We start from the raw sequence: 25120 nt of genomic DNA, 5'->3' as shown, positions 1-25120 counted from the left end.
TTCCCAGCATTCTTACCAGAGCTATTAAAACGTGAAGTAGAGCAGGCCATCCGTAAAAGTAGTACGCCATCACAGACAAACAGACTGGATCTTACCTCCTTTAACAAAAAGGCAACCGGGATTTTTAACCAAAGGCAACTGAGTTCCTTCCCAAGGAATCCAGTTAATCAAACCGTTATTTTGCCTTCTAGCCCCGTTCCATAGTCCTCTCTCTTCCCCTCTCCCTCCACCTCTGTCACCACAACCACCACCTCCAGCCTCCTCCATACTGAGCTGCACACCATTCAGTTAGGACCTTTCCATAGGTCCCTAACGTTGCATGTACACTTGCCTTTGATTAGAAGGCTTCATCTTCCTCTTGACCTGGCAAAACCCTCCTCATCCTTTGAGTTTCAGCCCAGACATCACCCCCTCCTTCATGAGGCCTTCCCTACGCCCATACGCACACAGCCTCAGTGTACCCACCTCTGTGTTCAAATCCTGGTGATAGTGCTTACCACTCTGCTTTAGCTTTGGTCTCACTTCCTTTCTGTAACCACCTCAAGGGAGAGACCATGTCTTCTTCATCTTTGAATCTGAGTCCTTAATTCCTTCTACCTGGCTCTTAAAAAGGTAATTAAATGTTTTCGGCATGAATACATGAAATAACACTCTTAAGGAATTAGTGTCTTCTTTTCAAAAATATTTCTCTTTACTCGAGAACCATTCTCCAAATGCCACCTATAAATAGTAGACTGTGATAGCCAGAGTGATGGAAGATATACTGGAAGCTCGTCAATTAAACAACTAAATATATATATATATATATATATATATATATATATATATCCATATATATATATATATATCCAACCATAACAGACTTGTTAGAATAAATGATGATAAATGTAAAGAACCTAATACAGAGCCCGGAACCTGAGAGGTCCCAAAGCTGTATTAGGAGGCCAAATAGCTTAATGTTTAAGAGCCCAAATTCTACAGCCTGACTCTGCATTGTTTACCAGATATGTGATCATGGGCAAGTTACCTAACCTCTAAGCGTCTCTGCTTCCTCACTGGTAAATCAAAAGTAATAACAGTAGATGGAGCACCTGGGTGGCTCAGTTAGTTAAGTGTCATACTTCAGCTCAGGTCAGGATCTTGCAGTTCATGGGTTCGAGCCCCACATCAGGCTCTGCACTGACATCCTCTGTCTCCCTCGCTCTCTGCCCCTCCCCTGCTCACTCTCTCTCAAAACTAACAAACATAAAAAAAAAAGTAATATTAGGTACTTCATGGGGCTGTTGTAAAAATTAAGAGAGTTCATAAATGTAAAACATTTAGAAAAGTACCTAGCACCAACAGAGCAGGGGCATCCCCAAAATTATTTGAACCAATTATTCTTTAAAAAAATTTTTTTTTATGTTTATTTATGTTTGAGAGAGAGAGGGACAGAGTGCAAGTGGAGGAGGGACAGAGAGAGAAGGAGATACAGAATCCGAGGCAGGCTCTAGGCTCTGAGCTGTCCACACAGAGCTCGACGCAGGGCTTGAACTCACAAACCGTGAGATCGTGACCTGAGCCGAAGTCGGATGCTCAACCTACTGAGCCACCCAGGTGCCCCTGAACCAATTTTTCATTTCAAAAATAAACATTAGGGGGACCCCTGAGTGACTCAGTCTGCTAGGTGTCTGACTCTTGATTTTGGCTGAGGTCATGATCTCGTGGTTGTGGGACTGAGCCCCGCACCAGGCTCTGTGCTGAGCACGGAGTCTGCTTGGGGTTCTCTTTCTCCCTCTCTTTCTAACCCCTCTCCCTGCTTGTGCTCTCTCTGTTTCTCTCAATAATAAATAAATAAGCTTAAATACATACATACATACATACATACATACATAAAAATAAACATTAGGTTTATCATATGACCTAGCAATTCCACTCCTGGATATACAGCAAACAGAAATGCAATGCACTTGGATGAATCTCACAGACGTGGAACAAAAGAAGACAAACACAAATGAATTCATGCTATGTGATTCTTTTTATATGAAGTTTTAAAATGGGCAACACTAATCTATGGTGATAGAAGTTAGAATAATGATTACCTGTGGGGAGGTGGTATTGATTTCCCTGGAGCCTTCCAAGGTTCTGGAAATTTTCTGTATCTTGATATGCGTGTATTCATATATAGAATTAAACTGTACACTTAAGATTTGTAAATTCCTTATGTGTAAATTATACATCAATAAGCACAAATTAGTTTTTCATGATCAAATATTGAAGTAATCATCATGGGGGGAAATGAGTATTTGTTAGACACCCCATCCTCATGTCACAGATTAGTGTTTATTGGTTTTTTGTTTTGTTTTGTTTAATTACACCTGAGGTGGCCACCATAATCTTTTAATATTCAAAGCCTCTAAAAGTTTCAATCTGGCCAAGACAAACCTTCACTAAATAGGAGATATTATTCTTACTATGTTTTTATTAAAAACAAAGACACTATAACTTGCCCCGTGAAGTTTGCAATTTACAAAGCTTCCATTTATTTTTGCAACAGAAATAACAATGACATCAGCCCTCTCTATTTGCACATTAGTTCACACATCCATCCAATACATTTAAGAACAACAAGTATGCCAACACTGAGCTTAACATAACACATCCAGAACATAATGAATACATTCCCTCTGCCCAGATCTCTCTTTCCTCATGGTTAGTTACCCCCTAATCATTCAGATCTCTGATTAAATCACCTCCCTAGCAAGGCCTTCTCCAACCACAGCCTCCCAACATTCCCTATCAGTTGCTGGATTAGCAAGTTGCAAAGCCCTGACCAAAAGCAAGTCCTATAGATTCTATCTTTTTTAGCAGCATTCTGATCAATTTATTTCTCTCTAGCCCATCTCCTGCCTTCACTCAGATTATCTTTCACCATACTACTGTGAACGGCTTTTCTATTCTTCCTGTTCCTCTAATACCATCTTCACATGCTAGCCAAAGTGATTTAATAGAAAATTGGATTCTTTTTCACCATATGCTCTCTCACCCTTACCCACTTCCTCACCCACCCATCCATGATGATCTCATTCCATCTTCAATAACTCCTGCTTCATATACACTTCTCAGATGCTAAAATTAGTAGACAAAAGCTTAATGAGAAACAAGATAGTACATAGACTCAAAATATCACCCACAATTACAAATGGAAAAAGAATTTTACAGTGGAGAAACTGAAAGATATCCCTTTAACAAATGATCAGAATTATCATCAGCAATAAGACAAATCAAGCTAATGCCCACTGGTATGGTTCACTGAGAAGGACTCAATATCATTTGGCAGTATTCTTGCCAAAAATGCATATCCTAAATCTGCAGACAAACCCAAATTGAGGGACGTTACAAAATAAATGTTCTGTACTCTCCAACAATGTCAAAGTCATGAAAGACAAAGACTAAAGAACTATTCCTGATTAATGGAGACCAAAGAGATCTAACAACTAAATACAACATGTGATCCCAGATTGGATCCTGAACCAGAACATTTTTTTTTTCATTTTATACAAAAGACACTAGTGGGAAAATTAACAAATTTTGAGTAAGATCTGTATATTAGATAATAGTACTATATCAATGTCAATTTCCCAAGTGTGACAATTACATTGTGGTTATGTGAGAAAATGTTTTTTTTTAACTAAATACTCATTAGTAAATATCAGAGTTCTCCAGAGAAACAGACACATAGGAAATATACGGAGAGAGAGATAGAGAAGGATTTATTATAAGGAATTGGCTCACACGATTATGTAGGCTAACAAGTCCCAAGATCTGCCAGGTGAGTCAGCAAGCTGGAAACCGGGAGAGCTGACGGTGTAGTTCCAGTCCAAGTCCAAAGGCCTGAGAACAAAGAGAACCAATGCTGCAATTCCAGTCTGCAGGCCAGCAGCCTGGAGACCCAGGAAGAGTCAATGTTTCAGTTTGAGTCCAAAGGCAGGAAAAAAGCCAATGTCCCAAATCAGAGGCACTCAGGCAGGAAAGAACTCTCTTTCTCAAAGATGGTCAGCCATTTTGTTCTATTCAGGCCTCTGACTGACGAGGCCCACCCACATTAGGAAGGGCAATCTGATTTGCCAATTTAATGTTAACCTCATCCCAAAACACACTTACAAAAAGACCCAGAATAATGTTTGACCCCATATCTGGGCACCCAATAGCGCAGTCAAGTTGACACATAAAATTAACCATCCCAAGTACTTAGAGGTAAATGGGGCTTTATCTCTGAAACTTACGCTCAAATGGTTCAGCAAAAAAATTATATGTGTGTAGATAGATACATAGAAATAAAGCAAACCTGATGAAATGTTAACATTTGGATAATCTGTGTATCAGAATGAGGGATCATATATTGGAAAAACTTAATTTTCCACTTGTGTCAGGGAAAACCTTACTTCAGTCTATCTCCTATGTGTTTCTTCCCTGTGAATCTCCTTCACTAGTCACATAAAACACTTCACTTCCAAATGTGTGCTTTTTCCCCACACCAAGCAATTTTCTGCAACACCAGCTGGGTGGTCTGCAATTTTTTTTATGAGTTTATTTTTATTTATTTTTGAGAGAGAGAGAGAGCATGCATGTGAGGAAGGGGAGAGAGAGAGAGAGAGAAAGAGAATCCCACACAGGCTCTGCACTGTCAGCTCGAAGCCCCAAAGTCGGGCTGGACCTCACACCATGCAGGGCTTGAACTCACAAACCATGAGATCACGACCTGAGCTGAAGTTGGGTGCTTAAATGACTTAGCCACCCAGGCACCCCCCCACCCTGGCCTACAATTTAATTCAGTTCTGACACTCTCTACCCAGAGATAGCATCAGATCCCACAGGTTAAAGGGCTTGGTCCTATAACACTGTGCCCCACCCACCCCAACACACACACACACACACACACACACACACACACACGCTTAAGATGCCAGCCACAAGCCCAAGTTGTCTGTCACCTGTGCTTCTGACCAACTGATTATAAATTGAGGTTCCACTGACCCCTCCTTTGGGCTCTATAAATTTGCTAGAGCAGCTCACAGAACTTAAGGTAATATTTTACTTACATTTACCAGTTTATTATAAAAGGATATGATAAAGGATACAGCTGAGCATCCATATAGAAGAGATAAAGCAAGGTATATGGGAAGGGGCTCTCCAGCATGCCACTCTCCCGGCACCTCCACATGTTCACCAACCCAGAAGCTCTCCAAACTCCATACTTTTGGGATTTGACGGAAACTTCATCATGTAGGCATGATCGATCATTAACTTCATTTTCAGCCCCTCTCCCTTCTCAAGAGAATGAGGGCATAACTGAAAATTCCAAGCTTCTTTTTAAAAAAAGAAAATTTAAGGTTTAATTTTGAAAGAGAGAGAGAGCACACACATGTGTGCCCACAGGGACATGAGCAGAGGCTAGGCAGAGAGGAGGGTGGGGGGGAGAGAGAATCCCAAGCAGGGTCTGCACTGTCAGCACGGGGCTCCACACAGGGCTCTAACTCACCAACCGTGAGATCACCAAACCAAAATCAAGAGTCAGATGCTTAACTGAGAGATGCAAACTGAGTCAGACGCAAACCGTGAGATCATGACTTGAGTCAGACACTCAGCTGACTGAGCCACCAAGGTGCCCCCCCAGTAGTCCATATCTTATGGAACTAATGCCATCCATCCAGATGCACAAACCTGATACTCATCCTTGACACTTCCCCTCCCATAACTAACCTATCACCACATCCTGTGAATTCCCTCCTAATATATATCTTGTAAGCACAGTTTCTCTCCACCTCTGCCTCTACTGCTGCCACCTTGATCCAAGCCATCATCATCTCTCACCTAGACTGCTACAAGTAACCTCCCAGCTGCTCTCCCTGCTTGCTCTCTAACCTCTCTGACAATTCACACTGCAGCCAGTGATCTTTGCAAAAACACAAATTTAAAGATGGTTTAATGCAATGCATGATCCTTGACTGGCTTTCCAAAAATAAAAAACTATAAAGATCACTAATGAGACAACTGGAGAAATCTGACTATCAACTATCAACTATAGATAATAGTATTATATGAAGGTTAAATGTCTTGAGTGTGGTAACGGTATTGTGATTATGTAGGGAAATGTCCTTGTTCTCAGAAGATACATGCTGAAGTAGATAGTGGTGCAATGTAAACATTTTTGCAACTAATTCCCAAATGATTCAGCAAAAATAATAATTATTTCATTATTGTTATTATATACATACAAATTCAAAGACAGACAAAGCAAGTCAGGTAAAATGTCAGTGAATCTGGATGAAGGGTAAACGGTGCTCATTGTACTAATCTTGCAGCTTTTCTGAAAGTTTTAAAAAAAATTTTTAAGGCTAGGGAAAATACATGTCATTATGTTAAATTTCTTGAGTGTGATAAGTTTATTGTGGTTATATAGGGGAATATTCTTGTTTTTAGGAGATATATGTTGGAGTACTTAATGGTGAAATGTCTGCTATCTGCAACTTATTTTCAAGTGGTTCAACCAAAAAAAGTATATAAATATATTTTTAAAGTATATAGATATATACAAAGTACTTAAATATATAAGTATATATGTATATTATATATAAATGTAAAAAATAGTGAAAGGTAGAAGACGTTGCTTTGGATTTTCTGCAGCTTTGACATTTTTCCCGAATTAGAAGTTGGGGAAAATACTTAGGAATATATGGAGATATAATCGATAAAATATTAAAGATACAAAATAAAATACAAATTAAAAGCTTATATATCATCTTGGAAAAAAAAAAAAATCTCATCCTGTTACAGCCCTGCTTAAAATCTTCATTAGCTTCCCATCGCTCCCAGGAAAAAGACTGGCCCACAAGGCCCAGTATGGTCTAGCCCCTGCCTTCTCCCAGGCAGGCCTTCCTACTTACTTCCCATCGCCATCATCTCTGCCCCGTGGGCTCCAACTACACCTAACTACACCTAAAGTAACCACTCCCCCAAAGTTCCCTCTTCTGGCCTTTGCACGTGCAACTACCACAGCCTGACTGAGAGGAGCTGAGATAGGCTTTCGTGCTCTCTCTTCTAGACTGTTACCCTAAAATCTCCTCTGAAGTTTTCTCTGCACCCCCAAATCTGGGAGACATGACTCCTTGGAATCCTGTTCTCCCAGTCCCATCATAGCACTTAGCACACGGTATTGTAATTGCCTGCTTACTTGCTCATCTTCAGGGTTCTGTACACTCCTTGAGACAGGGCCTGCTTTATTCAGGACTGGTCTGCGCTCAGTAATTATGTATTCAGTAAATGAAATGGGCTTCCATTTTCTCGTATATAAAATAAAGGAATTCAGCTAGATGACAATAAAATGCAACAAATAACAGCAGTCCCAACTGCGCAGGAATTCCCGGCGGTGGTGTTTTGTTTTGTTTTGTTTTGTTTTGTTTTGTTTTGTTTTGTTTGTTTTTTGCATCATTCTGCTTCAAAACCTAAAACCGCGAGTTGGGAGGAAAAAATAAAATCATAGACTACAATTCCCGTGAGACCTCGGGGCATCACGTGGCGTCTGCCCAGGCTACTATCGCGTAGTCAGAACTCCATTTCCCAGCGTGCCTCAAGACGCGGGGTCCGCATTTCGCCGAGAACTTCAGGAGTCGGGTTTCTGAGCGACGACTGCGGTAGCCAAGGCTGAGTGGAAGGTAGAAAAGGCCCAGCCTGGGGTTCAAAGGGGACAGTGGCTCAACCACAACCCGGAGTTGCACATACCCTACCTTTGCAACCTCCAGCCCATTCCTGCTAAACGTGCCTCTCGGAGGCCTTTTCCAACCCTTGCTCCCCGTAGCTCCTCTGCTGTCCGCGGCTGGAGGCCAACCCTGCCCCCCCCCCCCCCCGCGTCACCCAGAGGGAAGGGGCGGTGTCTGGAGTCGAGGCGGGCACCCTGCGGGAGCCGGGTGTGGACGTGGGCGGCTGGAGGTGGGAGACGGGGCTCTCACCAGGTGGAAGGCCCAGACCCTCACTGCTCTGGGCCTTGTCTCTGCGTTAGCGGATGCTGAGTGTGCAGCTGGTCGGGCGCCTGTTCTCGATGGCCGGTCGTGTCTGTCCGTCCCGGAGCAGCGCCGGGTTGGGGACTGTCGGTCCCGTCGAGGCAGCCATTCGCACGAAGTTAGAGCAGGCCCTGAACCCTGAGGTGCTGGAGCTGCGCAACGAGAGCGGCGGCCATGCGGTCCCACCGGGCAGCGAGACACATTTCCGCGTGGCGGTGGTGAGCTCTCGCTTTGAGGGACTGAGCCCCTTGCAACGGCACCGGCTGGTCCACGCTGCGCTGTCTGAGGAGCTGGCTGGGCGGGTCCACGCATTGGCCATACAGGCACGGACCCCCGCCCAGTGGAAGGAGAACCCTCAACTGGACGCAAGCCCCCCTTGCCTGGGTGGGAGCAAGAAAACTCGCGGAACCCCCTGAGCCCCCAGAGAGGGAAGACTAGGATCCTAATGGTTTGGGAATAAACTACGGGCTTTCTTCCCTTCAATACGGTCTGGTGTTTGTAAGGGACAAGGATCCTTGGGCCCCATTCAGCCAGCACGTACATGTCCTCTGGAGATAGCAACTCATTTCAGATCAAAGCTTATCCAAGGAAAGAGAATCACTCACCACTGCCCTTGCCCTGGACTATTTAGGAAAAGCTGCGTAGTCGTTTTATGTTAAATTGTGACTAAGGAATCACCAGACCTGATGAGTTGGAAATTATCCTGTACATTAAAAGATAAATTATCATAGGAGATACACTGCTTTGTGTTGATAATGGCCTGTTGAATGAGTGCTACAGATGTTCTTGGGAAAAGATACCTGTAGCCTAGAGTAGTCAAGAAGGGCTTCATTGTGGGGAGTGACCTAATTGGATCTTTAAAGGAAAGCACAGAATTAAACCAGAAAAGAGAGGAAGGATGTTATAAGGAGGGGGAAGAGCTCAAGCAAAAGCATAGAAACTGCAGCCACCGATTGGATGAGGCAGGAGTTATAAGTATATTTGAATTTCCTACTGGGAGAATGTTTGGTTTTCTGTCAGCCTACCCATTTCCAAAAGGATTTGCATTTGTTTCTCAGAAATATCCTTTATGAGGCGTGCCTGGGTGCTCAGTTGGTTAAGCACCTGACTCTTGATCTTGGCTCAGGTCGTGATCTCACGGTTTGTGGGTTCGAGCCCTGCGTAGGCCTCTGTGCTAATGGTGCAGAGCCTGCTTGGGATTCTGTCTCTCCTCTCTGCCCCTCACCTGCTTGTGCTCTATCTCAAAATAAATAAACTTTAAAAAAGAAAACAGAAAAATCCTTACAAGACAAATGAAAACACATTAAGGCAGTGAAAAGATAACATGGAATATGAGTATAGAAGATGGAGAAAACTTTATATAGCCCTTTTTCTTACAAGCCTTCTAAAGTCCTATTTCTGAGGGGAGCTCAAGTGATGTCTAGATAAGCACCTTGATGACCTTAATGTGGCAAGAGAATTTAGATACTAAAGAAAAAGATTAACATACATCATGACCATTTTGAGCTAAAGTTTCGACTGCATCTGGTTGGACAATAGGAAGTCATTGAAGAGTTTTGAGGAAGGACATGCCAAAGAGCATTCTGGGGCAAATCCTTCTGGCAGTGATGTGTAAGGAGGTTGGCATAGGAGATTGGAGGCATAGAGAGCAACCAAGAGTGAAGATGGGACCCTGACTTCAAGGTCAGCTGTAGGAATGGAAAGGAAAAAGTTTTGAGAGCTACCATAAAAAGTCAGAAAATGTCTTGATTAGAACAGAAATATGAGGGGCTCCTGGGTGGCTCAGTCAGTTGAGTGTCCAACTTCAGCTAAGGTCATGATCTCGTGGTTTGTGAGTTTGAGCCCCACATAGGGCTCTGTGCTGACAGCTCAGAGCCTGGAGCCTGCTTCAGATTCTGTGTCTCCCTCTCTCTCTGCCCCTTGCCTGCTCACGTCTGTCTCTCAAAAATAAATAAACATTAAAGAAAAAAAAAAGGGAGAGTCAGGGGTAACACCCAGGCATTGATTTCCAGATAGCCTAACATAAGAATTCCCATGGGAGCTTGTTTCAAATGTGGATTCTAGGTCCCCTCTCTTTAAAAAAAAGGGGAGGGGGAATTCTGATTCCACAAGAATGGAATCTGGAATCTATCTTTAAAAGACACACGAAGATTTGGAGGCAAACTGGCTCTATCCTCAAGAAACGCTCATAAATTTTTGTTTTGATTTAGGGTTTTTTTAATTTTATTTTTGTAAATTGTTTTATTATGGTGGTAACACTTAACATAAGGTCTACTCTCAACAGATTTTTAAGAATACAATTCATTATCATTGACTAGGTACAGTCATACACATCTATAGGGCTTATTCATCTTGCTTAACTGAAACTTCATGCTCTTTGATTAGTAACTCCCCATTTCCTTCTCTTCCCTGCTCCTGGCAACCATCATTCTACTCTTTGATTCTATGAATTTGACTATTTTCAGCTAACTAATAGAATTATTTGGTATTTGACTTTCTGCGACTGGCTTATGTGACTTAATATCCTCATGATTGGTTCATATTATCACATATTGCAGAATTTCCTTTTTAAAAGCTGAATGGCTTTCCATTGTGTATATATACCACATTTTCATTATCAGTTCATCTGCCGATGAACATTTAGGTTATTTCCATGTCTTAGCTATTGTGAATACTGCTGCAGTGAACGTGGGAGTACTAATGTTGCCAAGATCCTGATTTCAGGTTTTTTTTTTTTTATGTTTATTTTTGAGAGAGAGAGGGAGAAAGAGAGAACGCGAGCAGGGGAGGGGGAGAGAGAGAGGGAGACATAGAATCCAAAGCATTCTCTGTGCTGATTGCTCAGAGCCTGACGCAGGGCTCAAACTCAAAACCGTGAGATCATGACCTGAGCCAAAGTCTGACGCTTAACCGACTGAGCCACCCAGGCACCCCTGATTTTAGTTCTTTTGATAAATACCCAGAAGTGGGATTGCTGGATCATATGGTAGTTCTATTTTTAATTTTTTGAGTAACCTCCATATTCTTTCGCATAGCAGCTGCATCATGTTGCCTTCCCCCTGTGTACTAGTGTTCCAGTTTCTCCACATCTTCACTAACACCTTTAGTATTTTGTTGTGTTTGGGTTTTTTTTTGGGGGGGGGGATAGTTTTTGGTAATAGCCATCCTGACAGGTGTGAAGTGTCTCATTGTGGTTTTGATTTGCATTTCCCTGATGGTTAGTGGTGTTGAGCATTTTTCCATATACCTGTTGGCTACTTGTGTTCTTCTTTGGAGAAATGTCTACTCAAGTCTTTAGCCCCCTTTTAAAATCAGGTTATTAGTTGTTTTTGCTATCGAGTTGCAGGACATTACTCCAAGTTTTCAAATCCAAGAGACTGAGAGGACCCTCCATCTGTAGAAGTGAAAAGGTCAGGATAAAGTGGCCAATTGAGGAAATAAATATGGTGCATCATATTATTCTGGCTTTCAGTTTGGGGAGAGAGGAATGGCATTTCCATCTTACCACCTTTCCTTCCAAGCAGGCAGAGGATGTAGGTGGAGTGGCAAAGAAGGAGATGTAGCCATTTTGGATCTTAAGGATTTATTTCCTTTTTATTTTTCATCAATATTTTTCATTTCATTTTTCACATCAACAGAGTTGGGTTTAGGGTGTCCCAGGAGAGCAGGAGAGATGGATGGGTCCCTCCAGGGGGTAGAAGGGAGAAGGCTGCGTCCAGCAAATGAAGGGTGAGGGAAGGGGGTACACACTCATACACTGGGCACTGGAGAAGGCAGTCCTTTGAGCACAGATACCAAAGAGTTAAACAGTCCCCACCTGGGTCAGTGTTACAAAATGTGGGGGAGTGACTATAGGGTGGGGGCACCAGACGCAGCATGAGGAAGATGAATTTGGATTTTTCGTTGTTGTTTTCACTTTTTTTCCTTTTCACTTTTTTTTAACGTTTTACAAACAGCTAAAAACTACAACACATCACAGCTACAGTGGAGGGCAGGAGGGCACCAAAGAAAGCAGCCACACAGAGTGGGGTGGGGCAAGGGCAGCTTAACCTACAGGGGGTATCTTGTAGAAAGGGTGAGACAGGGAAACTGAGGCTTCTGGTCCCACATTAGGGGTCCCTGGCTTATTGTCTAACCTTCTTCCCCCTTCAGAGGAGTCCCTGGGAGGGCCCCTGCCTCCTGCCCCAGCTCCTTGTGCTTTTTGATCTGCTGGTTTGACCATATGCCTGGTTTCTTTCCCTCCCCTGCTAACCTGCGTGTGAGGGGACAGGTTGGGGGTGGGAGGGCAGCTGTGCTGTCCCTGTCTGTGCTATAGTGGGTGGAGCCTCTCACTCCAGAGGACTGTGCTTCTTGAGGGAGGGGAGGATTTGGACCTTGTCAGGTGCCCTCAGGTCTCTCTAGACTGTGGGACTCTTATCCTAGCCTGGCCTGGGGCACCTCCCTCCCAGGCCTGGCACAAAAATAAGATTAGGGGAGGTACTGTGGGAGGCAGAGTAGTGTGTGTGTCCACTGAGATTATTCTTGGCTGTATCTTAGGACAGTATGGTGACACCCCGCCCCACGGCACATACACACACGTACGTAAGTGTTACACATGCATTCACACACACAGTCCTGCTGAGCTGCCTCAGAACTTAATATATAAATAAATAAGAATCAGAAAGCTAATTTGATAAAATTCAGGCTTCTTACTTATAGCCCAAATTGAGGGGAAAGTGGAGGCCAGGGGGCTGAGGTTTATTGCTACTCCCCCAGCATCAAACAGGTGTGAGAGGGCACCTGCGGCCTTTCTGACTCTTAAGAAGTTCTTTTGGTCTATGGACTACACCAAGCCCCAGCTCCCAGCATAACCACATGCCCACGGTTTCACCAGGGCCTAGGCAGAGGGAATGAAGGGGAGGGCAGGAAGCCTGTGCTGGAGCCCCTGGAGCCAGGAAGAGCTAGGGCCCCTCACTAACACTGGGGGAGAAGGGTGTGCACGTCAAGGGGTGGGGAGTAGAGCTACATCCCAAAACTGGGATGAAGGAGCCTTCCTTGTATCCCTGCCCACGGGGTCACACACATGCATACGCACACGCACGTGGCTAAGACACTGAACACAGGGGTGTGGGGAGTGGGGGCTCTGGGGCCAGGATGGCAGGGCAGGGAGGGAAAAGGAGGAGCTGTTGGTCTCACAGTGTGCCTGCCACCCTCAAAGGCCCTGAGACCCTCTCACTGCAGCACCTGCCCCCGGGTCTCGGGCAGCTTCAGGGCCAGAGAACTACCAAGGGCAAGGGCAGCTGAGGCAAACAGGATGGGGGCAGCCTTGGTGATTCCCACAAAGGATGTGAAGATGCTGATCCCCAGCACAGCTGCCAGCTTACAGAGGGCATTCAGGAAGCCGAAGGCCGTGGTCCTGCTCAGGAGACCCCCAGTGCGGTGCAAAAGGGAGACAAAGGAAGAGGCATAGGAGGGTTTGCGGGGGACAGGTGAGTAGGTGGGAAAGTGAAGGAGAGATGGCAGGCAGTGTGCAAAAGGGAGATGAAGGATGGAAAGATCAGAGAGGTGAGGCATGTACATCAGGGAATACAGATTGGGAGGCAAAGGGAAAAGAAGACCAAAAAATTAGGTTAATAGTTCAGGCTGCAAGGAGTGAATACAAAAGCTACCAGCTCTTAGAACAGAAACTCAATGGGAAAGTATATCCTGTTAACCCTACAGATGATTTCCCATTCAGCTGCCTCCTCACCCCACTTTCCCGCCACCACCGTGTAGACCCTAAACCGGCTGCCCTGCCCCCACGACACTCCAACTACCTCTTGTCCGAGGGGTAGAGTTCAACAGTCAACACGTCCAGCGCGTTCCAGGATGCAATGCTGACCCCCCCAAAAAGGCAGAGCAGAGCGATCATGGCTGACTCGCTGTTCCCAAAAGACAGGAAGAAGCAGGAGACACAGGACATCACGCTGGAGCCAGCTAGAGCCAGGAAATGAGGGAGTGGCATGAACCTGGCCAAGTGATGCTCATCCACAACCCACCCTGTGCCCTCAAACTAGGTTTGAGGGAAGCCCAAGATGAGATCTTTTTCCCAGAGTACTCAAAAGGAAGGCACTTCACCCATCCCCATCCTTCCTTATAATTATATTTTTATTGATAATATCAGTAACAACCATCTCTTCAATGACAGCTATGGGTCAAGCAGCTTGATGCTTTATATGCATTCATCTAATACATCAACCCAATGGGGTAGGTACTGTCATCACCCCCGTTTTGCAGATGACACAGCTGGGCTCATAAAGTAACTTGGCCAAGGTTAAGTGGTGGAGCTGAGATCCAACACCCATAACCTCAAAGCCAGTGCACTTGTTAATCTGTCTACCTCCTTTTTCCCTCAGAGAAACTTCCAGGTCTGGCCCCACCCCATCTTGCAGCCAAGACCTAAGCAGAAGACACGAGAGCGAGAACCTTCTCTAGCTAAGCTGTTCCTTCAGAATAAGGTAAGAAGCCTGTTGACAGCCTCACCCTGCTCCCCAGCCCCCTTATCAGTTCTGACACACCACCACCCACCCACCCCCTTACCAAGCATTCGGAGCCTGCCAATCTTGTCCATGAGCAGGGCAGACACGATATTCCCAGGAAGTACAGCCAGCGTCCCCAGGAAACTGACAAAGTACACCATGTAGGCGCCTTCACCAGTCCCTGTCACGTCTAGTGGGCAGCCCTCCTTGTTGTGCAGGAACGTGCTGTTCACCAGACGGCTGTTCACGAATTTGTACTCAAACAGGTCTGCGGGCAAAAACCAAGACAGGAAGGCAGTCACGGCAAATGTGAGAAGGAGGGGGAGGCTGCTACTGCTTATGGCTCAGGACTCTGCCTTTGTGGGGTTAGTTGCGGGGGCGGGGGGGGGGGGGGGGGGGGGAAGGGGCTCTCAAAACTGCTCAGGGCCTTCATTGTAAAACGTCAAATAATATCACCATAGGAACTAGAAATCTTTACAGCAGAAAATGACCATAGTCTATGAAATGAAACAGTGGGACTGGCTGTTTCCAAGTTTTCTCATTAATAATCTTTGCTTCTTATTCATTCTTTTGGTCTGCCCTAGCTGACTATAAGCAGTAGCAGTGCCATGGGTTTAGGAAAATTACCAAGCAAAATATTAAAAATCATTAAAAGCCCTTTCCATTATTTTTCCCTGCAAGTTGGGAAAAACTCACCCAGTGCTCCATTAGGGGTGGGAACCTCAGTCTAGCTGGCAAAGTAGCATTTCATGTGCATGTAGTTTGAGAATCACTGTTTTAAAAAACCGGACTAATGTAATGATTCGCAACCTTTTACCCAGAAAATATTCCTTTTTTTTGTTGTTGTTGTTTTTCCCCTGAAGGCCCTGTTTGAATGAGTTTTGCCCACTTCAGAAGTATGCTGATAATAATGCAGATTTGCTTTAATTCCAGCTCAAAGGTAAAGAAACTTGATGTTTTTGCCAGATATTCTTAAAACTATTACAGAAAAATGTTCAATGTCCGTTCAATTTTTGGAATTATTGGTGGTAGATAATAGGCCCTCACACCACCTTCCTACAGGGCCCCAGAGAGCTCAGTTTGTGAACCCTGAACTAGGGAGTGAGGAACGTTTCTTCTCCCCTCTTCAAGGTCCACTCAACCCTTTGGTCCGACAGGCACCAGCCAAGGCATCTTACCAGTATTATAGAACACAGTGTTGATGAATGTGCAGTTGCGGAAAAATGTGTTGCTCGAAGTGACATCCTCGAAATAACACTCCTCAAATAGGGAATCCTCAAAGGACACTGACTTCAGACGTAGCCCAATGAACCTGTAAGGCCAGGATGATGAGAAACACTTCCCCCTTACCCTCATACCCTCCTCCAAGACTCACTCCCTTGGAATTGAGGAGAAACCACAGGTATTTACTCCCAAAGACCCTGTCTCCAAACTCCCAGACCCACGCAAGAGACAAGGGGTAGAAGGAACAGGGAAGAAGTGAAATGTAAACGTCCCCACGTACTTGTCATTGAAGTACTGTCCCCCTCTGTGGATCTGATTCTCCAGAGTGAAGTTAAAGGTCACATGCTCTACATGCTCCCCAGAGAACAGTTTGGTGCGGGCTTCGTAGTCCACCGCCTGGAGGTGGCGGATCATGTCGGGAAACCAGACAGTCAGGCCATAGTAGCTGAAGAGTCAAGTGTGATGGAATCAGATGGGCTCACGATTACAATCAGAGGGTCCAGAATGAGGGGGTGGAGAGTCAGGACCTTGCTTGCCTCTCCAGTCTCATCCCTCAGCACTCCTCCCTTCATTGCTGTTGGTCTCAGGGACTTCAGGTTCTTCTGCCCACCCACTGTACTCTCATCTCCCAGCCATTTGCTCCTCCATTGGCCTAACAGTCTCCCTGCCACCACCCCACCCCAGACTGTCTAACCTCCATTCATCCCTCAGGACTTAGATCCCCACTGCCCCCACACACCTCCTCACCTGAATGACATGGTGAACCACACACCCATCATCATCAGAGTGATGCGTCGATATTCTGGACCAAAACAGGAGAGGAAATTCCCCCAAACCTAGATGGAACAAAACAAAGTCAGATAGCAGCTGTACTGACTTCTAACACTCCCACCCCAGGTCCCCCACTTTCTCCCGTCCCCCTTCCCTTCAGTTCACCCGACAAACAGGCCTTTGTCTCCGCCTCTCCCACTCCCTTCCCTCTCTTCACCACACCGTCCTTCATTACCTGCCCTCCCAGGCTCAGGGCCCGGACCCCCCAGCGCTGGTACCAGGTCCCTGTGTCTGACTGGATTTCAATCAACTCATCCTCCTGATGAATTGTCTTAATGTGAGTTACCTGGGGTCAAGAGAAGCGGTTAGCAGTCACATAGTCTATTTCCCAACCCCATCCAGGGGCTTCAGTTTCAAAACAGTAGCAAAGTGGCGGCAGGGGGTGGATGTGATACTCTGAGAGAGGACATTGAGGGAGAATGTGGTGGGAGATGTCTAGGGAAGCAGGGGGTGGTATCCAGAGAGGGGCTGGGTGGGGCTGGGGCTTGAGGGCCTTGGAGGTTGAGGGGAGGGGCTTTGGCTTACTGAGAAGACTCGCTCAGGATGTCCCTTGGCTCGCATGTTGGTGTCATGAACCTGCTTCAGCACCATCCAGGCCTCATCATGCTTCCCGTTCTGGAGCCACAGACATAATTCCCACCTCCAGGTTAGCTCCTCCCTGACCCAGGGTAATAGACCCCCTTCCTCCAGTGTGGCTTCTGTAGTCACAGGACACAAAAAGTCTCCCACCCCTACCTCTGACTTGTGGGTGTGTACATCACCCACAATTAAAGAGCCCCAAGCAGGGGTACAGCAAAATGGAGTAAGACTTGAGCAAGCCTAGGGGGAGTCCAGGAGACAGCTACAACTACAGGTCCTAGGGATCCCCTGGAACAATGGAAAGAGAAAACTGAAGACAAGGGAATTGCTGGCAAGGGGCAGGGAGGTTGTCAGAGGAGGGGCAGCATCCTAAGCTTCTGGACCAAGATCTACTTGGAGGGGGAAGAAGCACAGGGTAGGAACTTCTCTTGAGTGATAAAGTCAGGGGCAGAGCGCCCACCTGCAACATCTTAAACCATCCATGGTTGGGCAGGTACCCTGGTTTCTCCACCCACAGAGCCCCTCTGGAGATACAATGTAAGAAAAAGGAAGCAAGATAAAGTCCCCAGGAGTATGGGCCCTGTGAGGGTCCCACAAACCAAACCCACCGTGAGTGTTTGAGCACAGAGCCCCCTGCTGCCCCTCCCCCAGCCTAGCCCTGGCCCCGTTCACCTCCAGGAAGAAGCGGGGGCTCTCAGGCTGTGTGGTCAGAGCTCCGATGGCAAACACAGAAGGGAAGGCGCAGACGAGGACAAAAACCCTCCAGCTGTGGAACTGGTAAGCGGACCCCATCTGAAAGCTCCACCCTGGCAGGGACAGTCACAGCATCAGCAGAAAGGCCAGAGGCTGGGGGCTCCCACCACAGGGCACACAGGAGAAGAGGGAGAGAGGCTGGGGTGCATTCCCCGGGGACTGCCTACCGTAGTGGGGGATGATGGCCCAGGCCATAGCAGCTGCATACACTCCACCAATCATCCAAAACATGCAGAGCCAGCTCAAATGCTCCCCACGTTTCTCCTGGGCCAGAAACTCCGAGAAATAAGAGAAGACAATGGGGATGGACCCTCCAATCCTGGGGAGCATTGTGAGAATTCAGCATTAGAAAAGGGCCCTATTTCCGATCCCCTGCCCCAGTGCTCTGGATCCCCAAGTGCCTTTCATCTTCCACACCTTGTTAAAGAGACTTCTCACACAGTGCCCTATACACTCCCTCACCACCAGCTGTTATGCACCCATCCTCAAGACCCTGGGGAACAGGCAGGGAGGTCTGAGGGGAAGGGAAGGAACAAACATTGAACCTTGAAGATGGCTACTGAGTTGCAAGAGACAGAAGATGATTACAGAAAAGAGGGAAAATCCCCACAGGAAAAAGCTAGGCAAAGAGGAGTCCGAGGGCAGGGATGTGGGAGCAGGCCAGAAAAGAGCTTGCAGACAGGGCAAAGAATGCACACAGACGGCTCAGGGAGTGTGGGAGTGTGGTGGGTCAACGTGTCACATTTCTGGCAGCTGTGGGTGTTAACAGAAAGGTCTGCTGTCAAATGCAGGAAAGATGGAGACTCGGAAGGGGATAACTCCGGGGTTCACAGGCACCCAGGGGTACAGCTGAGACCCACCAGGCCTCTCGTCATGGAGCCAGGCTCAGAATGGAACTGGAGGGTGGGGTGGAGGACTCAGGAGTGGACGAGACATGGAATGGTGCTCTGGGCAGGCGGTAGGTGGGTCCAGGACAGGGGGAAGCTGGCCTAAAGACGGTAGGAGAAAGGAGTTCATTCAATTCATACATATTTGAGATGCATCTGGTGTGCCTGGCACTGTGCTGGGTTCTAGAAACATAACAGCGACAAAGGCACAGTCCTCCCTCAGGACTGCCTCCAGGGGCTTAGGAGGTGGCCACTCACCCAACCCCAGAAAGGAGGCGGCAGAAGAGGAAAGTGCCATAACCCTGGACGAAAGATGAGAAAAAGGCGAAGACGCTGTTGACTGAGAGCGAGATGAGCAGACATTGCCTCCGACCCAGCCGATCAGCCAGACCTCCCCAGAGAAAGGCTCCCACCATCATGCCCAGGTAGACTATAAGGCCTGCAGGGAGGGAAACAGAGACAGCAGAGGTATGAGCAGACACGCCTCAGTTCGCTCACTTTTTGAGCATTAAATGAGCTAGAGCTGCAGCAGAATGGATTGAGGAGCTGGAAGACTTCTAGGATAGGTAAGTCTACCCAGAGATGAGAGCAAGTGAGAGTTCTGTCTTTACTCACGGAATGTCATCTCTGTAGACCAGAGATTCAAAGGCAGGAATGCAGACATGGGAGACCCCCAGAATTCTTTCTCTCCCTCCTGCTCTCTCTTGCTTGCTCTCATCTCTCACTGTGTCTCTGTCTCTCTGTCTCTGTCTCTCTCTCACACACACACACAACACACCCCCATCTCTGGCTTGCCTAGAAGGAGTAATGGATCTACCCAAATTCCCAGACCTTCCCAGGGTCCCATCTCCCTCCCTGCCTTGACGTCCTGAAAGCAGCAGGAGAGATCTCCTGTGTCCCTAGGAAAGCACCTCCATTTCTTCAGTCCCCCCTACAAAATCCCCCCCACAGAACCCGTGCTTTACTCCCCCAGCTCCAATGCTTCTGTTCCTAAAACTCTCCTGTTCCTTATTTCCTTCCTACATTCAGAGTTGGAATGACTCTAAAAATCAATCTACTCCAAACTCTGCATTTTACCCATGCTTCAGCCAAGCCCCAAGGAGTGGGGATCTCCCCAACATCTCATGGCAACTTGGGAGCAGTGCAAGACCAAGAGACCTTTTGTGGGTGAGTCCAGGCGGTTTCCTCCCCCAGGGTCCACATCAGGAAGAGCCATTAGAGACCACTCACTGGCCCTTGAACACTCCCAAGGCTTGCCAAGAGCAAGCATGGCCAATTTCTCTGGCTGAAGGCAGACCTGGGCTTCCTCCCCAATCCCCACCCTACTAAACTGACTCCTCATTTAAACTAGGGAGTTTGGACACTGACTTCTTGTTTCCCTGATCAGCGAAAAGGAGCAAGATGACAGAAGGGAAGTCTCTGAAGAAACACCCAACAGGGGCCCATCCCACCATGGCCACCTCCTGCAGAACTAACTAAGCAGACCACCACCCAGCCACTGCCCCAAGCCCCAGCCCAGCTGCCCTTTCCCAAGCCTCTCTTGCACAAACAACCTCACTGTGACCCAACCCCAAGAGGAGGGTTTGTGAGGGATGAGCATGCAGAGGAACTCCACGCTCTCTGGGGACATCTTGGGATCGGGGTCCTAGGGAGCGGTAAGGACAGGGGTTCTCAGGAGCAGAGGTTTTTCTAGAGTTTGGGGCAGGACAGGGCTGGAGGGCCCCCCAGTGTGTCTTACCTAGCATGCCTTTGTTGGAGTCCGACAGGCACATGTCTTTCTCGGCGCTAGGCAGCACAAAGCCCACCACAAAGACCTCGACACCATCAGCCATCAGTGCCAGACCAAGCACAAAATAGAGTGTCCACTGGAAGCGGCCATGGCCACACTCCCGTAGGATGGCTTCATACTGCTGAGCCAGTTCTTCCCGTTCTTTCCGCCGCTGTGCCTCCCCCCGGCCACCAGGGGGGCCCTCCCCATCGCCCAAGCCCCCCCCTTACTCCAGCCAGGGGAGCCCCATCAGCCATCCGCTCGCCTTTTCCCCCAGACTCTGCCCTGGGGATGCCCTGATATTCCCCCTCGTAGATCTCGTCATCCTCGTCGTGGCCTTCAGTAGCATCACTAGATGCACCACCTTCTTCCTCATCCTGGGCCCCTTCCCCACGGTAATAGCCATCAGCAGGGGCAGGGTAGTCATCATCATCCTCCTCCTCCTCAAAGCGGGAGTAGGATCTGCGGGAATATTCGTCCTGGACTCTGTCCAGGCCCTTTACCACCTTCTTGGCCGCATGCTTCTTGACTTCCTTGGCAATGTCTTTGGCCCCACGGATGAAAGCTGCCCGGTCTCTGAAGCCTTCTTCCATGATGGGTCTTTGGGAATGCTTCACTAGACTCCTCCACTCCCTGCTCAAGGACTTGTGAAGTCAGAAAGACTCCTTCCCCCAGTTACTCAGATGAAGTGGATTCAAGTATCTCTGGGCACAGAATAGGAGCAAATAGGACCTGGCTAGTGAGTGTGTAGGAAGGGAAAGGAGGGAGAGGAGTTCTGGCCAGTTCAGTTGGATACATGGGGAAGGGAAAAGGGGAACAGCAGAATGGGAAGGGGAGGGGGAGCTAGGTTGTGCAAGCTAAGATGGGGAGCCAGGATAACACAGGAAAGGCCGCCTACTTCTCTTCAAGAAGCCTCTTGAGATCTAGAAAATATAAGAGGGGGGGAAAAAAGGAGGTGGTGAGGCCTAAAATGGTAAAGAAAGCCAATACAGAGCCCCAACCAAGACCATGTGATACGGATGGTCTCCTTGCTTCAAGCCTGCACACAGTTAAAAAGGGATGCCTACCTGGGCCAGCTGTGGATCATTCAGTATAAATTCCCTCACTTTGACCTTGGAGATCAGGCCTATGAGATATGCTCCAGAGTCACGGTCACCTATCTAGAGCCCTCCTTCTGATCCCCTGCCCCACATCAAGATCAGACCCCTTGCTTTACCACCAAACTGCAAAGAACAAAACAGGAAATATGAGAAACCATAATTCTCTGTTTTAGTCTGGTCTGGCTTGCTTACTGGGGGAAGTGCTGGGGGGAGAATGTGTAAAAGGAGAATCAAGTCCTCCAGCCTGTGACTTCAATCCACTGATCGCATCTCAAATGGGGCTCTTGGGGTCCTCCCCTCAGGTTCCCACAAGGAAGGGTTTTCTCAGTGGGTGAAAATTCCCTTCCAGGGTCAGACAGACTTGGGTTTGGCTTCTTGCTTCAGCACTTACTAGCTAAGTGACCTCGGCCATCTCCCCATACAGCCAGGCCTCAGTTTCCTCTTATTTAAGAAGGGGAAAGTAAGGATTAAATGACATGTGTATAACTCCTTACCATAGTACCTAGCACATAAAAAGCGATTAAGAAATGTTGGTTATTGCTCTTTGTGATGATAATAATACAGTGTGATCCCCTCTACTCCCTCACAAGACCCCAGAACAAAAGCCACGTCTGGATGCTTATGAGGATAAGGAGCAGAAAGGGATACTGGCAAGGGAAAGCTGGTTCAGTGCAAAGCACATGACAGTTAGGTGACCTAAGTTAAAATCCCAGCTCTGTCACTTACTTGCTAACTGCTCTTGGGCAAATTATTTAATTTCCCTCAACCTCAGTGTCCTTATATTTAAACTGGGGGTAATAATCTTTAGTTTTCTGAGTCCACAAGAGAATCCAACCTCACAGTAGATATTCTATAGTTTCCTTCCTTCCTATTAGACTGAAAAAAATGTGAAAGAAACAGGAAGCAGCAAGGGAAGAGTAGGGGTCATACTTGGATGCTGTTGTCCAGTATCCTCCCAAAACAGAGTCCCAAGACCTCTCTGTTCAAATTAGTTCCAGCAGATGGGCCCACATTGTCTCCCTCCAGACAAAGAAGGGAAGACTCAAAAAAAAGGGAAACCTGGAACCTGAGGTCATGGAGAAGAGGTGATGTCTGGCTCCTGCCACCTTCCTTCAGGACATCATCCGTGAGCCCCTTCCCTGGTGGGGGCAGGAACAGAAATGGCTGATCAAATACATACTTTTTCAGCATTGGGGGCTAAGGTCTATAGCTACACCTCCTTTCTCCAGGGCCTTCCTTCCTAATCCCCCTTAATCCTTTCTGCTCCTCCTCCAGGAGTCAAGGAAAAAGGAGTCCACAAATACCGCACTGCGTAGGAGGCCAGTATAGAATGAAGGGGGCCTTGGGCCTCCCCCCCAAAAAAGACATCCTCCAGAGGGAAACATAGGAGAACCCCCCCCCCCCCCCCACTGCCTTCATTCAGAGAAGCAGAAGAAGTAGGACTAGATTCTGATCAGAGATCATTCCCCTAAAAATATCCTGCCTCCTGTTCCCACCCATCCAGGGCCTTCATTAAATGTCACACGCACACACGGTAGCCCTGGTAGAAGGGGATAAGTAATGCTACATGGCTCAGAGAGAAGCACTGGCAAACATAGCCTTAGCCCCTCAGGCCAGATGTAAGCAGTGGACCACAATGACCAAAACCAGTGACCCCTGTGTCACCTTCTTTTCTTTATGGTTCAAGGCCCAAACCCACCCCCATGCAAGAGAGGAAAGCGGAATCCCCCCATTGCATGGCCATTTGCTTTCCTCTCCTTTCCTTCCCATCTAGGATCCCCCCCCCCCCCCCCCCGGGCTCCCCAAACCCTGAAGGAGACAGACCCATCAGGAAACACATCCTGTGTTTATCAACACTGTTTACCCCTGAGAGGTGCATGGAGGGTAGATAAGGCTCCCAGAGCCACAGCAGGATAGGATGTCTCAACAGCTAGCTCCCCCAGGGCCAATGAGCCAGGAAGTCAGAAGGGAAAGAAGACAAATTCTTTGAGTTGGTGAGGAAGTGGTGCTATTTTTAGCCCCCAAAGCAGCACAGGGTGGCTAAGCCTGTGGGAGAGAGATGGGGCTTGGAGAGGTGGAGGTTATAGGAGACAAGACTCCGGGTTACACGGCCCTTTAAGGTTGGCCGGCTCCACCTGACCGGAAAAATGTGCCCGGGAGATTTTCCTGCAGAAAGGGGGGAGGGGCTCCCGAGCAGATGCTTCCCTTCAGGAGGACTCACTCTGCCCTGGATTATAGGAGGGTCCAGAAGCCCCCACCCCCAATCAAAGTCCCTGACTTTGGGGGTCACCCGGATTCCCCAACCCTCCCTAGTCCAGGTGGCAAGGTCATTAAGAAGCAGTCACTTGTCAAAACAACCACGGAGAGGGGGGAGGGTACAAGGAAGCGGGGTGTGCTGGAGCACCGCTCCCTGTGACAGCTGGGTGACTGAGCCTCAGCCCCCCACCCAGGACGCCCAAGGCTGCACCTCCCCTCCCTACATCCTACCGCAAGGGTTAGGAAGATGGAGCATTCACAGTTCGGAGGGGGAAAAAGGTGTCAGCTGAAAATGCACGCAACAGAGGAACACAGGGGCAGGGAGACAGGGAGAGACCTCCACAAGCAAAGGCAAGAGACCGCCCCTACCAGCATTTGCCGCGACAGCCCTCAGCATCCCCCACCCCGTCTCGCCTCTGCTCTGGCATAACAGAGGAGCCCCTAGAATTGACTGAATCCATTCTCGGAGTGTCTTCCCCCGCTTAGTCCTGCCTCTGGGCAGGTGCCCATCATCACTCAACACCCCTTCCCCCCACCCAGGAGCAACTGCCCAAGTGCCCCCCCCCCGCCCCGCTACGCGTGCCCCCGACCTTGGTCGTTTACCATCTCTCTACCCAGCATTTCCATTCTTTCTTTACCTTCCCTCCCTCCTTCACCTGCCCTTCCTCCACTGCCCCCCACCCCCGCCCAAGTGCAGGGGAGCAGACTGAGGCAGCATCCAATCTCTGGCCCCAGCCAAGGTCACTTACGGCGGGGGTGGGGGGCGTGCAAGGTGAGGAGGGCATTGGACTTCGAGGGAACCCTACCTCACCTAAATCCTCCTCCCCCCCAAACCTGTCAATATCTGAGAGCGTACTAGGGACTTGGCTAAGGTAGAGAAAAACACCCTTATTCCATATATATATTCTGATCAGCACAGCAACTTAATTAAATGTCCTTTCAAACCACCACCGGCCCCCTTACCCCTACAGCAGGGACTGTCACCCTCCCCACAAGCAAAGCATCGGAGGATAAAATGGCTGCAAGGCAAGGCAAGGATGCTTCTGCCCCGGGCGGGGTGGAGGTAAGAGACTTGAGAGAGGGGTCTCACCTGGGCTGGGTGCCCCCGGGTAAGGCAGTCCCGGGTGAGGGCGGGGGTCCCGGCCGCCGGGCTGGCGGCAGCGTCGACTGCTCCGGGTACCAGGGG

The 25120-nt window shown here is 48.0% G+C and overlaps 2 protein-coding genes across 2 annotated transcripts; one reads left to right on the top strand and one right to left on the bottom strand.

Annotated features, from left to right (window-relative positions):
• Positions 1-7593: 7593 nt before the first annotated feature.
• BOLA1 (bolA family member 1) lies at positions 7594-8522 on the top strand. Its single transcript, XM_049616418.1, has 2 exons — positions 7594-7694; positions 8039-8522. The coding sequence occupies exon 2, from the start codon at positions 8042-8044 to the stop codon at positions 8453-8455; it is 414 nt and encodes a 137-aa protein (XP_049472375.1). The 5' UTR covers positions 7594-7694; positions 8039-8041; the 3' UTR covers positions 8456-8522.
• A 3116-nt stretch (positions 8523-11638) lies between these two features.
• On the bottom strand, positions 11639-25120 carry SV2A (synaptic vesicle glycoprotein 2A). Its single transcript, XM_049616427.1, is given in 14 exon segments — positions 11639-13434; positions 13835-13994; positions 14598-14804; positions 15715-15848; positions 16041-16205; positions 16508-16596; positions 16767-16877; positions 17117-17206; positions 17843-17976; positions 18091-18242; positions 19069-19249; positions 20549-20801; positions 20803-21501; positions 25025-25120. Coding segments are annotated over 13 exon segments (2229 nt in total). The 5' UTR covers positions 21172-21501; positions 25025-25120; the 3' UTR covers positions 11639-13250.

This window comes from Panthera uncia (assembly GCF_023721935.1).
Source record: "Panthera uncia isolate 11264 chromosome C1 unlocalized genomic scaffold, Puncia_PCG_1.0 HiC_scaffold_4, whole genome shotgun sequence".
NCBI classification, from domain to species: domain Eukaryota; kingdom Metazoa; phylum Chordata; class Mammalia; order Carnivora; family Felidae; genus Panthera; species Panthera uncia.
The sequence above is the reverse complement of the archived record's forward strand: the minus strand, read 5'-3'. Positions and strand labels throughout refer to the sequence as shown.